Consider the following 15,702-nt stretch of genomic DNA (forward strand, 5'->3'; position numbering starts at 1 on the left):
GGAACCATATAAAGAATGAGTCATTGGGATTTAGCACAGGAGAGCCAGTGATCTCAGAAGCTTTATTAGTGGTGAGCAGAAGACAGAGTTCAAGTGGCTAAGCCAGGTGTGGTCTGAAGAAACATTAAGAAGTGAGGAAAAGCTGATTTGTGGAATGGTGAAGGATTACTTAGGTATACGGGAAGGAAGGAAGGTAAAGGATCCTACCCTCCTACCAAAGATATTTCTCCCCCCTTTTTGAGACAGGATTTCGCTCTGTCACCAAGGCTGGGATGCAGTGGCATGACCAGGGCTCACTGCAGCCTGGACCTCCCAAGCTCAAGCGATCCTCCCACCTTAGCCTCTCTCCAGTGACTTGGACCACAGGCGCGCACCCCATGCCCAGCTACAATCACTCTTACTTAATAATTTCTTACACTTAGTAGTTACGCATTTCTCACACTTGAGACTCACAACCACAACAGCCACGTGAGGTTGGCAGGGCTTTGCACAGATGCGCACAGAGCAAAAACCAGCAGAATGAGAGTGTAGGCAGGGCCAGCATACTTCCTACCCCACTCCCCGCCTATCAAACTCCGAAGCTAAGGAAGAACAAGGAATGGAAATTCAATTTCAGTGTATTCAGTGATACCCCACCTCCTCCTAAACAGAATCTGAGATAACACACAGAAAGCTCTGTCTGCAGGTATATGCAGAGCAATGCCACGCATTGCCAGCGTCTGTGCATGCCTTTTCCTTTAAAGAATGGCCGGTGGTTTTAAAAGAAATTGCAATTTTATTAGGAGTCTAATGAAAATTTATTTCTTACTCATCAACATATGTTCTGACCGTTATTTATTCCATTCTTGGTTTCCTCATCTGTAAAATGTTAACTGCTGTGTACTTGGCCCTTTCTATGTTATTAATATGCCCTGAGAATTCAGTTAAGGGTTTGAAGTCCATTGAGCTCCTCGAGAAAGACATTCTAATAACAGTAACAATTACCAATTCATGATTTTAAAATGTGGAACTCTACTGCGCAGTGAGAGCGGAAGAGAAGGGGAGATTATACGAATATTTCAGCCCCCGGTTCACTTCTCCCAGAAGGAATTAGCCTTCCGGGTTCCTCCCTTTGTCCTTCAAGGTTGATTGGCGCTCAACGCCTTCTGCTCAAGGCAAGGAGCACTTTTCCACACCTGTCGAATTTTTTCCTCTTCCAGGAAGCCAGGAAAAGTCCAATCGGACTTTTTATATCCCAAATTCCCCAGACACTGCTCCCGGCATTGGCTTTTTGCGTCTTCAGGCTCCCCAACGAGATCCCATCGGTCAAGCCTGGGAAAGGGGCTGTCCCGCCCCAAATAAGGCCAACCACTTAGGCTCCCAGCTCTGGGAAGCGGTAGGGTCATTGCTGTAGTGCTCTTTAAAGAAAGAAAGAACCTGGGGCAAGGGGCGGTGGCGCGGGGGGCGGGTGGTGAGCAGAAAAATCGAGTCGCCTCTGGGGACAAGAAATCAGAAAGACCCTTCCTTCCTCCGAAGATTTAGGGAACTGAAGCCTCGCACGTTAAGAAACCACTGAAACTGTACAAATGCTCACCTAGGGCCCGCCGGTCGACAGTCTTCAGGAGCAGAGGGTCAAGATCCCCTCCCCCACCCGCCACTTCCCCCCGCCCTTCTCCCAGAGTAAACAATTCCCAGAAAGGCGAGCAGTTCCCTTTTTCACCCAAGGACACTCGCTCTCCGTCCCGGCCGCCCAGCGGTTCCCCTTTCCGTGGCCTGGGCCGGCGCTGAGGCACAGGGAGCCGCACATTCCCGGGGAAGGTGCCAGAGGCGCAGCTGGACGGCCCCGGCGCACTCAGACCCCGGCGCACTCCCGCCCCGGCGCACCCTGCTCCCCGGCGCGTACCCAGGGGCCATGATTTTGCGAAAGCGGCCCGCTCCCGCCTCTCTGAGTGCGCTGATTACATCTACCGGAGACACCTTCCCTCCCCTTGGGGATCCCAACTCTCAGGTCGCGATCCTCTTCCTATCTGCCCTCCCCCACCCCCGCCAACTCCATTTTCTAGCCACCCAGAGGCCCCTTCACCCCAGCTTTTCCCGCCACCCCCACCTATCCCCGTTCCCCTAGTTTTCCTCCGCACCCTAGGCGATCGCCCCCTTCCCCGGAGCGGTGGCCGCGGCTGCACTCACCGCGAGGGTCAGCAGGAGCAGCCGGCAGAGGGCTCCGCTCCGGGAGCCGGAGGGGCGGGCTGCCGCCATGGAGAGGGCTCGGGGCAGGTCGCGGGCCGAGCGTCGGGCCGGGGTAGGAGGGCTCCGCGGGGCGAGGGCCGCGGCCGGAGCGCAGGCTGGGCCCGCTGCTCAGGAGGAGCGCGAGGCGGAGGAGGTGGCGCGCGCGGAGAGGTGCTTTTCTTTAGCTTCTCTGAAGCGCCTGCCTCTCATCCAAGGGGCTTTTCCTTTGGCGGAGGGAGGGGCTCCAGGCGCGTCCAAAAGACACCGATCGGCCCCTCCTTGTTGTCTATTTAAGACTTAAGACTTCATTTCTCTAAGAAAGCCCCGGGTGGGAACTCCCTCTCGCCGCCACCCTTTTACCTGCGCAAGGTGTTTCTCACCAGCGGACGCCACCTATAAGGCCCATCTCCCCCCACCCCCCACGCCCCGGTGTCCGCTCCGCCAGGCGAGATTAACAGCGGGCCCTGCCCAGCAGAAGCCCTGACTGCACAAAGACTCACTCCTGAGTGCGCGGTCGGCTCCGGCTCCGCCCTGCCCGCTGCCCTCGGCGCCGGCCGTGGTCCCTGCCCTGGGGTCAATTACAGAGCGAGGTCTGAGCCGCAGAGGCTGGGTTTTAGGTCACAGCTGCCTGAGGCCCACCTGACAGAAAGTTGACTCCAGGGAGACTGTTACACACTCTACTGGAGTGAATTTCCTACACACACCCACAAGCAGTTCAGACATCATAGTCATCTGAGGCACCATTCTTTGGGGTCTTGTGTTTTTAGGAATTTACTGGCATGACAATGATACAAGACAATCGCCATAATTTAGAGACAAAAATACATATATACATACATACATACGTAAAGTTAGGGAATCAAGGCGACTGCAAAATAATAAAATCGAGGGTGAGTTACTATAAGAAATGCATCCGTTGAGGTCCTAGTCGTGGGCTACATGTGGTTGCTGATTTTCTCCAAGAACATCCCTGGTCACAAATAAAGTTATAACTTATTTCCTATACCGGACTCCTGAACATCTAGTGGAGAGTTCTCACCTTCTTTACTACCATCAAAACCAGAGTTCATGGTGAGAAATGAATAAGAATGGGATAATTTACATTTTTATTTGAAGTGCACTTAAACTAAATGAATTATTGCAGCACACAATCTGGAAGATTAAGATATAAATGCTGTTTCTTTTAGCTCTTCAGAAAGCAATGACAAGGCATCTGACTCATCCTCCTGCACCTCTTTTCAATTACTGACTTAAACCAGGTAAGCCTGACCACAAAAGAGAAACTTGTCTGTTCCCTTTTATTTGGTTTAAGTTTCCTCAGGGATGTCCTGAGAATCCTATGTGAAAAGCCAACCGTGACACTCACACCATTTCGATTCTTGAAAATGTTCACCATCTTAATACCATTATATGCCGAGCCAGAATTACTGCAATACTGAGCGTATATTTAAATTAAAAATTAATGTCAAACAGCGCATGCCTTACATTCTCTGTGTCTGTCCTATGCTCATGCCCTATTTTATTGGCGAATGCCACTAATGAGCTGTTCTGTCTCCATATCCATAAAATTATCATTGACCCTTTGCTAGTAAAATAAGCCTGAGTCATCAGCATGAGACTATAGTTGACATCCTTCCGTTTCCATATTTTTTAACACTCATAGTTTTCCATCAATGATACCATAAGCACACCTCATCCTATTAAAGATGACATCATGATCTCTAGCATGAAGCTTTTCAGAGGACAAAAAGAAAGCTATAAGCGTTTCAGGTTCTGGAGATCTACTCAGACTATCATCATAGGCTTTGACTATAGGACATTTCCAAACTCTTGCCTACTCTTTACCCTCTGATGCCTTAAGGGCAGCTCATGTTTTTCCTCATTCCAGGAAAGGGCGGAAGAGCAATTTGACCAGAATTCATCTTAGATATTTATTTTCCTCTTTCACATTAATTGATAGAGGCTATTAAAATGGTGATTTGTTTGTTTTATTACAAAAAAAACTTTCAACAAAAGAATGGAATATAAAGTACTTTCTCTGAACAAGTACCCAATTTATTTAATGTATTTAGGTTAGGCTATATGGCCACTGAAATAGATCCCTCTAAAACATAGGTTTGAAACAAAGGGCATATATTTAAAAAAAAATGGAATGTGAGTAGATGTGATCTTTTTTAAAAAGAATGACTTTTGCTTATGAATATGATTCTGCTGCATGAACTAGTTTCCCAATAAAATATACTTTTTATAGTAAAAAGTACACCAGACTGAAAGTAAGAAGCAACTTCTTTTGTGTTGCTTAAGTAATCTCTCAGGTCTCAACACTCCCATTTGTCCATCTGTTAAGTAAGATAATCAATAAGAATAAGGTAATACTGGAGGCTATCTATGGTACTTTCTACATCTAAAATTAAACTATTTAGACTGCTTATGACAGTTTTTTGAGAAGCTTGGCTGGAAATGGATGTTCATTTCAGAGATAACATAGAAAGTCAGGGCCAGAGCAATCCTTAAAGAAGTGAACAATTTGCAATCCAAAGCCCACAGGCCAAATCTATCCAGCCTAGCTTCACAATTTTCTAATATCAGAGGCCAGAAACTATTAAGGGCAGCAACAACCAAAAAAATCCCACTTACTCACTGATAAGCAAATAGAGACAGCTCTCATGAGCTTTGTGAATCCTGCCAGTTCCTCCCCTGCCAGCACCAGAGGATGAGTGATCCACAGGGACAGATGTCATCTTTAGGGCAAAACCATCTCGGCATGGCATATGACATAGAATGGAATTCAAAAGCAAGGGAAACACAAACCTAACAGGCAAAAAGCAAGATTAAAGGACATTGTCTAGTTGCTTCATAGGTTGGAGCAGAAAGGGAAACATCTGCTAATCACCATAAAATAAGCACAATTTTTTAACCTCTCAGAGCTGTTGCAAGAATTAAATATCAAGGCACTCAGAAGAAAGCCTGGCACATTCTAAGTGCTCCCTCAGTGTCAGTTATTATGGACATCCATCTTCCTCGCCATTGTACGACCACATCTCTCTGATCCATTCACTTCCTCCTCATGACAGCTCCCTATTTCCTGTCCTTCCAGTACCTCTCCTCAGAGAGTTCTCTGTCCTGGTCTAGGGCTGAACCCTAGTGCTAATTCATTCACCTTCAACCCCCTCTCTTCAACACTAACCCCAGATCTTGTCTGGCATAAATGAGTTAACAATGCAATACTAAAATGAGCTGTGCAGTTTGAGTCAGTTGTGTACTTTCTGAAAATTTGAAACAATTATTTAAAAAGAATCCTTCTCAATTTAAGAAAAAGTTTTAAAATTCTGTGTTTTCCGACAAATGCTATCTTCACTTTTTAATTCTATGTATATTTCTTTGAATTTCACTTTTAAAAATTGATCTCAGTGAAACATAGTATGCTAATCAAGTTCAATTTCTATTACATTTCAAAGTTTTGTTTTTTTTTTTTTTGAGAGGGAGTCTCGCTCTGTCTCCCAGGCTGGTGTGCAGTGGGCGATCTCCACTCACTGCAAGCTCCGCCTCCTGGGTTCACGCCATTCTCCTGCCTCAGCTTCCCGAGTAGCTGGGACTACAGGCACCCGCCACTATGCCCGGCTAATTTTTTGTATTTTTAGTAGAAACAGGGTTTCACCGTGTTAGCCAGGATGGTCTCGGTCTCCTGACCTCGTGATCCGCCAGCCTCGGCCTCCCAAAGTGCTGGGATTACAGGCGTGAGCCACTGCGCCTGGCCTCGAAGTATTTTTTAAAAATTCAAGGTGGAGTATGAAATAAATTATAAATCAGTTCTTATGACAATAGTTTTCATTTAGCAGGCACTCAATTAAAACAAGCAAATGAATGAATTCTGAGGCAATTGTGTTGAACGTGACTGGAGACAGTTCACAATGTCTGGTCTGCCTTTAATAGATGCAGTTGACATGAGCTCCCCCTCCCCCCCAGTGGTGCAATCAAATAATGTATCCTTAAAACTACAAAACTTTCATTTGTATGCTTTACCAATTAACCAACTCAGCAAGTATATATTGAGCTTCTACTATGTCTAAGGCATTGTTCTGGACATGGGAAATGCAGTGGTGAACAAGACAGAAAGGACACTTCCTCAAGGGAAACACCTACAGAATTATAAGATAGCTAGGTTGGATAAGAAATACTCTCCACTTGAGATTTATATCATGTTGACTTCTTTGGGAAAAAAAAAGTGAAGATTAATCTCGAATTAATTGCAAAATAAAATATAGAGTGTTTTATTAGGATAAAAAAATTACCAAGATAAAACTTGTTAATATCTTTTCATGGATTATGAAATGTTACTCTAGATAACCTAATCTAGAACATATATCCGCTTGGCTTGCTGGATTGCAATAACTCTTGGTTTTTTTTCTTCCCTTGCTGGCTGTATTTATGCATTCTCCTTGGCTGGTTCCTTCTGCTCTGACCTCTAAATATTATCGTGCCTCTAAATATTTTTTTTCTTTTTTTTTTTTGTGAGGTGGAGTTTTGCTCTGTCACCCAGGCTGGAGTGCAGTGGCACGATCTCGGCTCACTGCAACCTCTGCCTCTTGGGTTCAAGTAATCACTTTTCTGCCCCAACCTCCTGAGTAACTAGGACTACAGGTGCCCGCCACCATGCCCAGCTAATTTTTTTTTTGTATTTTTAGTAGAGACGGGGTTTCACCATGTTGGCCAGGCTGATCTCAAACTTCTGATCTCAGGTGATCTGTCTCTCTCAGCTCCCAAACTGCTGGGATTGCAGGCGTGAGCCACCGCACCCAGCCTGCCTCTAAATATTGCTATGTACAAATACATCTGCATTGTTTCAAACCCTTGCACTCGCAAGGCTCCTTCTGCTGTAAGTACTTTGTACATGCCCTTTCCTCTTTCCCAGAATCTTTTTCTATCTCTCTGGCCTGGTTAACTCCCATTCACCCTACAAATCTCAACTTTTATTTTCTTCCCCACCTGGTCAAATCTTCCACATTAAACTGCTGCCTCTCATTTACAGCACTTGTCACAATTGCAATGTTAAATTTGTTCAAATAATTATTTGATTAATACTTGTTTCTCACTAAAGAGTACATTTCCATGCTTGTAGTAACCCTTTTTTTGTTCATGCTTGTATTCCCAGCATTACTATGACTCCTGATTCTTAGTAGACACTTAATAAATATTTGCTGAATGAGTGAGCAAATGAATAAATAAATGACTAATGAGCATTTCTGACAAGCAATTCTTTGTTTTCCTTTTTCTATTCTAGTGTTTATTGGCATATTAAAGTGATGTCTTGGGCCACATTTGATAGGGTGGGAGTTCCTAGTCTAATCTCAAATATGCTGGACGTGTATTACAGTAGCATATTAATAAAATATGAGATGGGCCTCCCAAACATTTCTAGTATGGCTTTTGCACATGAACAGACAAATATAATTATGAATTTTAACTTAGAACTCCAAAGAGGCCAGTGTATAAATGGATACTTAATATCTGATAAAAGTGGCAGCAGACACAATGAAGAAAATAAGGAATTATTTAGTGGTGGCATTGGGAAAACAGACTCACTATTGGAGAAAAATAAAATTGGTCCCCTACACAGCCAATTTTGTATTTATACGTATACCATGGTGGAAGACAAATAAAGTTAATGAAAAATAATACAGGAGAACATCAGTGTTATACAGAGGTAGGAAAAGATTTTTGAAATAAAACCTAAAAAGCATATACCATATAGGAATGAAAAAAAAACAGATACACTTGATTACATTAAAATGCAGGCTTTCTATTTGACAGGTGACACCATAAATAAAGTTGATAAACAGAAAATAGCTTGGGAGAAGACATTTGTCATGACTAAAACAGATGAGAGAATAATATCTAGAAAATACAAGGAACTCCTACATGTCAACCGGAATGTGGCAGAACCACAACAGAAAAAGATGGACAAAGAGTATTACTAGGCATACTCTTACAACAGAGGAATCTGAAGCCTACCAAGTATATTTTAAGAAATCAGAGAAAGGCACATCAAAGTCATAAAATATCCTTCTATACCTATTTGGCAAAAATTGGGAAGCTAATAGCAAATGTTGATAGGCATGTGGATGTTTGGGAACCCTGGTGCATTGTTGGTAGAATTATAAATTTGATCAAATATTCAGGATAGGCATGTGGATGTTTGGGAACCCTGGTGCATTGTTGGTAGAATTATAAATTTGATCAAATATTCAGGACAGTAGCCTAACAATGATTGTTCAAGGTAATAAATGAATACCCTAAAGCCCATCAATTTATCTCTTGGCTAATAACCCAGAGAAATTCTCACTGAAGTCTATGAAGGGATGGTTTGTTGTAGAGGGAGTTGGGAGCAATCTGGGTTACCATCCTTGGAGAGTAGATAAATTATGGTGGCAGATCCACCCCATGGATCACTGTGCAAAGTTAGAACCAATAGGCTAATGGCAATATGAATGGATCTTAAAAACATAGAACCCAGTGAAATAACTAAAAATAGAATATTTCTACATCCAATATAAATTTAAAAAGACAAAAAATCATCACACTGAACAGCAGCATTTTAATAAAAATTATATTAAAAAAACACACATTCTAAACACATTCAACTAATTTTTGTGGAGGTAGAAAGGAATGAGTTTGAGAAGCAAAGCTTGTGAAGGGTTAATAAGGAGAAAATAATTAATATATCACAATATGTTTAAATCTCATTTATTTTAGTAAATGGAAGAGGAAAAAATTTAATAGTATATTATTTTTTCCTATTAGTTATATGTCTGTTTATATAGCATTGGTATATATAATACTTTTTTCTACCTTATAATCAGGAAGCAGTAATGCAAGGAATTATTATTAAACCAAATGGGTAGAAAGAAAGAAAGAAAGAAAGAAGAAAGAAAGAAAGAAAGAAAGAAAGAGAGAAAAGAAAGAAAGAGAAGGAAGGAAAGGAATTTGCACTCAGAATGGTGAATTTATTACTCAGTATAGAGGAGGAGATAGTCATACTTGTAATGTATATCTTCCTTTCTAAAGTAAGAAATAACTTATCTGTTCAATGAGGAAGGCATGTGGGGTTGGGTGAGGCAGGCTTAAAATGGGTGACAAAAATTTAGAATAGCTTTGAATCAGTTACAGACCTAGCCAAAAGTCCTTGAACAGATTGCTAAGGAGTGTTGAGGGCACAGATGATGTTTTACATCATTTTTATTAATTTGTAGTGGCTTAAATATGAGTGATGTTACACAGATTCACTTTTGCCCACCTAAAGGAAGTGTGTCTCCTTTAATACCGAAACTTCTGAGATAAAGATTGGCTCTGTCTAAATTAAATAGACTTGAACTCTTACTTTTTCCTTTCCTTTCATTTTTTTCTTTTTCTTTACATTTTCTCTTGCTTTCTTTCTCTTTATTTCTTTCCATTTTTGTTTCTATTTCTTTTCTTCCTTTCCTATTTTCTTACCTTTCTCCTCCCTTCCTCTCTTTGTTCTATTTTCCTTCCTTCCTTCCTTCCCTCCTTCTTCCCTCCCACCCTCCTTTCCTTCCTTCCTTCCTTCCTTCCGTTCTTTCTTCCTTCCTATGTGCCAGAAAATCACAAGTTCAAATGCCTTTAGGAGCCAGTCACCTCACTGTCCATGTGACTGAGCTGATTACATATAATAAAGTTTAGCAGGGACACATGCACCACCTAAGAATAATCACATTAGAAAGAAAATTGTAAACACATAAAAACTGCCTGTAGGCTGGATTAACCAAAAGATTACCAGTTTTAACCACGGCCATATGTATACATGAAGAACCACTGAAAGTTTTTAAACATTGGCATGATGGGGGTCAAACTTGGAACACTTCTTCCAACTGGAGAGGTGCTGGAGGACAGGACATCAGTTAGGAAACAACAGCAGATGTTTAGCCAAGAATCCTGGGGCCTAGAACAAGGCTGTGAGCAGGTTTAGGTGCGAGAAATGGAGTCAGTGGTATTTAATGAACAAAATCAATAGGGCCTGGAGATTCATCAGATCCAATCACTTCTGAAACATTTACTGAGCCACATACTTGCTTGTATTGCTAGCCTCCCCCTACCCCGAGCCCAGTATCAGCAGATGTGCTTTCTCCAAAACAAAGTCAGTTAAACAAAACCTGTTCAAGTACATCAAGTCTTTTGTAGCCCCTTCAGGGGCATTCTTAATACACAGCAACACAATAATCTTTTTTAAACAATTTTTATTATTTTTTATTTTATTTTTCCACAAGTTATTGGGGTACAGGTGGCATTTGGTTACATGAGTAAGTTCTTTAGTGGTGATTTGTGAGATTTTGGTGCACCCATCACCAGAGCAGTATACATTGTACCATATTTGTAGTCTTTTATCCTTTTATCCCTTACCCCCCTCCCACTCTTCCCCCCAAGTCCCCAAAGTTCACTGAATTATTCTTTTTTTTTTTTTTTTTTTTTTTTTTTGGAGACAGAGTCTCACTCTGTCACTCAGGCTAGAGTGCCATGGCACGATCTTGGTTCAATGCAACCTCTGCCTCCCAGGTTCAAGCAATTCTTGTGCCTCAGCCTCCCGAGTAGCTGGGATTACAGGCACCTGCCACCATGCCCAGCTAATTTTTGTATTTTTAGTAGAGACAGAGTTTCGCCATGTTGGCCAGGATGGTCTCCAAGTCCCGACCTCAGGTGATCCTCCCACCTTAGCCTCCCAAAGTGCTGGGGTTACGTGTGTTGAGCCACCACTCCTGGCCTATTGTGTCATCCTTATGCCTTAACGCAACCATCTTTGAAAGCCTTTCTTCAGTGGCTAACCTCCTCAACATCCTTTACACAGTGTTTTGCTGCTTCCTGAAAATTTAAATGTGCCTCTTTCTGACTTCTCACTCTCTACTCCTCAATGGCCACCACTACCACGACATAAAATAAAATAAACTACCCCTTCATTCTCAAGGCTCTTTGCTTTTTTTCCTCACTTCTTTTTTTTTTTTTAAGACCAACTTTCTGGAGATACAATTCATATGCCTTTTTCTTATATTCGTTTTATTTCACTCAAAGGTCATCCTCACTAGCATATTACTGGTTAGCTTGATTTTCATAACAAAACCCTAGAGCCGAAAGTCCTCATGAGGAGCGGGGCAGTGAGGAGGGCTTGAGGGAAGGAAGGGGTAGGAGGGGGGATGCTTAGCACACCCTTATTGAGCAGAAGAAAGGAAGGATGCTTGAAATATTTGTAGAAAAGGAAGGATTCACACACCTGGTCACTTAGATAAAAAGCTAAATAAGAAGCAGTCCCTGCCCTAAAGGAGCTTTTAGCATTTGTGGATGGATTACATGGATGTTAGGTAATTACAAGGTAGGGTGCATTTGATATGTCCCTTATTTTCAACTTAGAGACAGGAAGTACCTGCCTGAAACTCTCACAAATACTTCAAGGTCAAAATATCCCAAACTGGAGCCATTCTTTTTCTGTAATAAAAACTGCATTGTAGTTAATGGTTTCATGATTCTCCCATTTATTCAGGAAGGGAACTAGGGAGTCATCATAGACACTCTCTCTGCCTCCACCTCACAACCGTCAGTCTCCAGGTTACTGCTTTCTGCAATCCCTCATCTCTCATCTGGACCATCTTAATTGATCTCCCTGCTCTACGACTCCTCCAAGGCAACTTCCAAAATACTGATTTTCCACCTGTAGTTTTTGGACTCTCATGGTTCTTGTATGTTGGCTCGTTTGTTTTGCTTTTGGTTATTTTTTGTTTTTGTTTGGTTTGAGAGTCCTTTCCTCTACTTCAACTCAATGCCCCCTCCTACCTTGCTCAGGGAGCTGTCCCCGACTTTCCCATGTGGGAAAAAGCACTTGAATCTTCCATGTGCACACAGTCTTTGATATGTGCCTCTGTTATGGAAACTGACCAAAGTGTTGTCATTATTTAGTTGATAAAGCTGTCTCTTCTAGAGTGCATTAATTTCTTATTCTTCATATGTGCAGATAATTGCAGAATTCTGGAATGGATACATGGTTGGAGATTTCATGGATGATATTGTTAGTAACAGAGACAGGGATTACAGGAAAGTGCCAGTTTGTGAGGGAGTTAAATAAATTGATTTTGAAAATACTGAGTTTGAGATTTCTGTGGGCAATCCAACTGGAAATAATTAGTAACATGGGCATGGAATTCAAAAGAGGCATTGGTCTGCACAAACAAACTCGGTTATTATTAGTATGTGGATAGTCAGAGCAACCCCAAATGAAAGCAATCCATCTGTTTAACCCATTGATACTTTTAAAAAACTTTTATTTTATTTTTAATTGACAATAATGACTGTATATATTTATGAGGTGCAATGTGATGCTATGGTACATGTATGCATTGTGGAGTGATCAAACCAGACTAACACATCCATCATCTCAGATACTTATAATTTATTTGTTGTGTTAATCTATTAATTATTTTGATTCCTTTTTTGGTTTATTGTATGTAATTAAGGTATACAACATGATGCTTGGATATGCATAGAGAAATTATTACTACAGTCAAGTAAATTAACTTATTCATCACTTTCCATAGTTGCCGTGTGTGTGTGTGTGTGTGTGTGTATGAGTGTGTGTGTGGTAGGAGAACCTAAAACCTACTCTCTTTGCAAATTTTTAGTGTACAATACTATAGTATTAACTAAAATCCTTTTGCTGCACACCAGATCTCTAGACTTCTAAATCCCAGCTAGCTGCAAATCTGTACTGTTTAGTCTACTTCTTCCCATTTCCTCCTCCTCCCCAACCCTGAAACCACTGTTCTACTCTCTGTTTCTATGTGTTTCACTTTTGTTTTAGATTCCATATGTAAGTGAGCTTATACACTATTTTGCTGTCTGTGTTTGGCTTATTTCACTTAGCATAATGTACTCCAGGTTCATTCATGTTGTGGCTAATGTCAGTATTTCCTTCTTTTTAAAGGCTGAGTGATATTCCACTCTGAGTGTATATATACACAATGATTGGTTTATCCATTCATCCATCAATAGCCACTAAGCTTGTTTTCATATCTTGGCTATTGTGAATCATGCTTCAATGAACATGGGAGTGCAGATAGCTCTACAAGCTGCTGATTTAATTTCTTTTGTGTATATATCTAGCATAGGAATTGCTGAGTTGCATGGTAGTTCTATTTATAATTTTTGGAGAAACATCACACTGTATTCTATAAGAGCTGTACCAATTTACATTCTTAGAGAGAGTTTTGAGATTGGGTGGAAGACTGCTGTGTTTTCCTTTCACAGAAATTTTATCAGCTGATGATCAAAATGCATATGTTAGAAGAATGTGAATATGTGAAATATTTAGCACAAATTTATAGGAAGCATTTTTTAATGATTAAGTAGCTATAAACATCTTCTTTTATTGTGTGTGGAAATGAGAAAGTCTGATCTTGTTTAAGTGTATCTTGGCCTTAGTTTTCTTATTGTTAAATAGGAATAATAATAGCTAACCTTGGAAGTATGTTATTAAATTTTTTTTTTTTTTTGAGACGGAGTCTCACTCTGTCACCCAGGCTGGAGTGCAATGGCGCGGTCTTGGCTCACTGTGACTTCTACCTCCTGGGTTTAAGCGATTCTCCTGCCATAGCCTCCCAAGTAGCTGAGATTACAGGCAACTGCCACCACGCTTGGCTAAATTTTTTTTTTTTTTTTTTTTTTGTATTTTTGGTAGAGACGAGGTTTCACAATGTTGGCCAAGCTGGTCTCAAACACTTTATCTCAAGTGATCCACCCACCTCGGCCTCCCAAAGTGCTGGGATTACAGGTACGAGCCACTGCACCTGGCCTGTTATTAGTATTTTAAAAGGGATAACATTCGTGAAAGCATTCCACACTTCTTGCACATAGTAGATGCTCAATAAATGTTATTAACAAGCATTTATTGAGTTCCCTCCATGTGGCAGGTACAGTTCTAGGCACAAAGATCCCTACTCATATGGAGCTAATACTCTGATGCAGGGAGGGGGGTGAAAGCCATAAAAAATTAACATGAAAGAAGCAAATTATATCCCAAATGATAGCATAATTCATTTTACATTGAAAATTCACATAGTTCAAGTAGTCACAAACTTCAGTGCCTTCAGGGGCCAGAAAAGTAATCCAAATATATGTCATGTTGATCGAAAAGAGCACCCCTTTTTTATTATTCTACTTTTGAGAAAAGATAATAGTACTGAAAATATGTCTTTTTTCCTTCTTAAATCTACCTTCAGAAAACCAACCTACAAGTGTCATGATAAAATGGCAATCGACAGCATTTCTGTCTGTGAATGAATGGCAAGCTGCAGAGGGCACTGTGTAAGGGAAAGCCTTGTGTTACCTCTAGCCAACTGGTGACCTTCAGGAATATGGATTCTGTGTCACCAGACTTTCCAATTTTTCAAGAGAAGTCACAAATTTGCATTTGGGATGAAATGTCCTGATTTTTAATGTAGCAATGTATTCATAAATTCTTTCAATTGTAAAAGCCGTCACCTTCTCCATGTCATTCCTACTCCTCACCACCACAAATTTGGAATATATCTGGCCTGGTAATCAGGTTTTAATCTCTGAAAAAAACTGAGGTTTAATATATGTGACTTTCTTTTTCTTCTTCTTCTTCTTCTTTTTTTTTTTTTTTTTTTAGACAGAGGCTTGCTCTATAACCCAGGCTTGAGTGCAGTGGTGCAATCTTTGCTCACTGCAACCTCCGCCTCCTGGGTTCAAGTGATTCTCCTGCCTCAGCCTCCTAAGTAGCTGGGATTACAAGCACCTGCCACAACACCCAGCTAATTTTTATATTTTTAGTAGAGATGGGATTTCAACTTATTGGTTAGGCTGGTCTCGAACTGCTGACCTCAAGTGATTCACCTGCCTCGGCCTCCCAGAGTGCTGGGATTACAGGCATGAGTCACCTCACTTGACCTATGTGACTTTTTAAATAAGATTTTGTTCTACTATATTTAATAAAATTTGACAGTTGAAAAATGTGTTTCTCCACTCTAAGCGTACAGTCCTTAACTATTATATAAGGAATAAATATTTGGCTACAAATAACATTGACCTGGGGCAGGGTTACACTGGTTAAGAATATTTACAGAATTTCCCCTAGATTACCTGACATCATTATTACATATCTTCCATCGTTACACCTTGATTTTGTTCAGCAGGTGTACTCAGCTGTAAAACTGCATTCCTCACTCTCCCTTGCAGATAGGGACGGACGTGTTACTCAGCTCTCCCAAAGGTATATAGTAGGCAGAAGTTGTTGCTGGGAGTTTCTGGAAGAGTGCTCTAAAAACAAGGGTTCCCCCTTTCTCTCTCTTTCTGATTATTTTTATTTATTTATTTATTTATTTATTTATTTATTTATTTGAGATGGAGTTTCGCTCTTGTTGCCCTGACTGGAGTGCAATGGCAGGATCTTGGCTCACTGCAACCTCTGCCTCCTGGGTTCAA

The 15,702-nt window shown here is 41.2% G+C and overlaps 1 protein-coding gene across 2 annotated transcripts in view; it reads right to left on the reverse strand.

The window, feature by feature from the left end:
* The window catches only part of DSC2 (desmocollin 2), a 36,555-nt gene extending 33,818 nt beyond the window's left edge, over nucleotides 1-2,737 (reverse strand). The window contains exon 1 of one of the 2 annotated variants that reach the window (XM_004059277.4): nucleotides 2,167-2,737. In XM_004059277.4, coding sequence (XP_004059325.1) covers nucleotides 2,167-2,235 — 69 coding nt within the window. In that variant the 5' untranslated portion in view covers nucleotides 2,236-2,737. The remainder of the gene's footprint in view (nucleotides 1-2,166) is intronic. The other variant, XM_004059278.4, reaches the window with a different exon arrangement.
* Between the last annotated feature and the right edge of the window lie 12,965 nt (nucleotides 2,738-15,702).

Source organism: Gorilla gorilla, chromosome 17 (assembly GCF_029281585.2).
Source record: "Gorilla gorilla gorilla isolate KB3781 chromosome 17, NHGRI_mGorGor1-v2.1_pri, whole genome shotgun sequence".
Taxonomy (NCBI): Eukaryota; Metazoa; Chordata; class Mammalia; order Primates; family Hominidae; genus Gorilla; species Gorilla gorilla.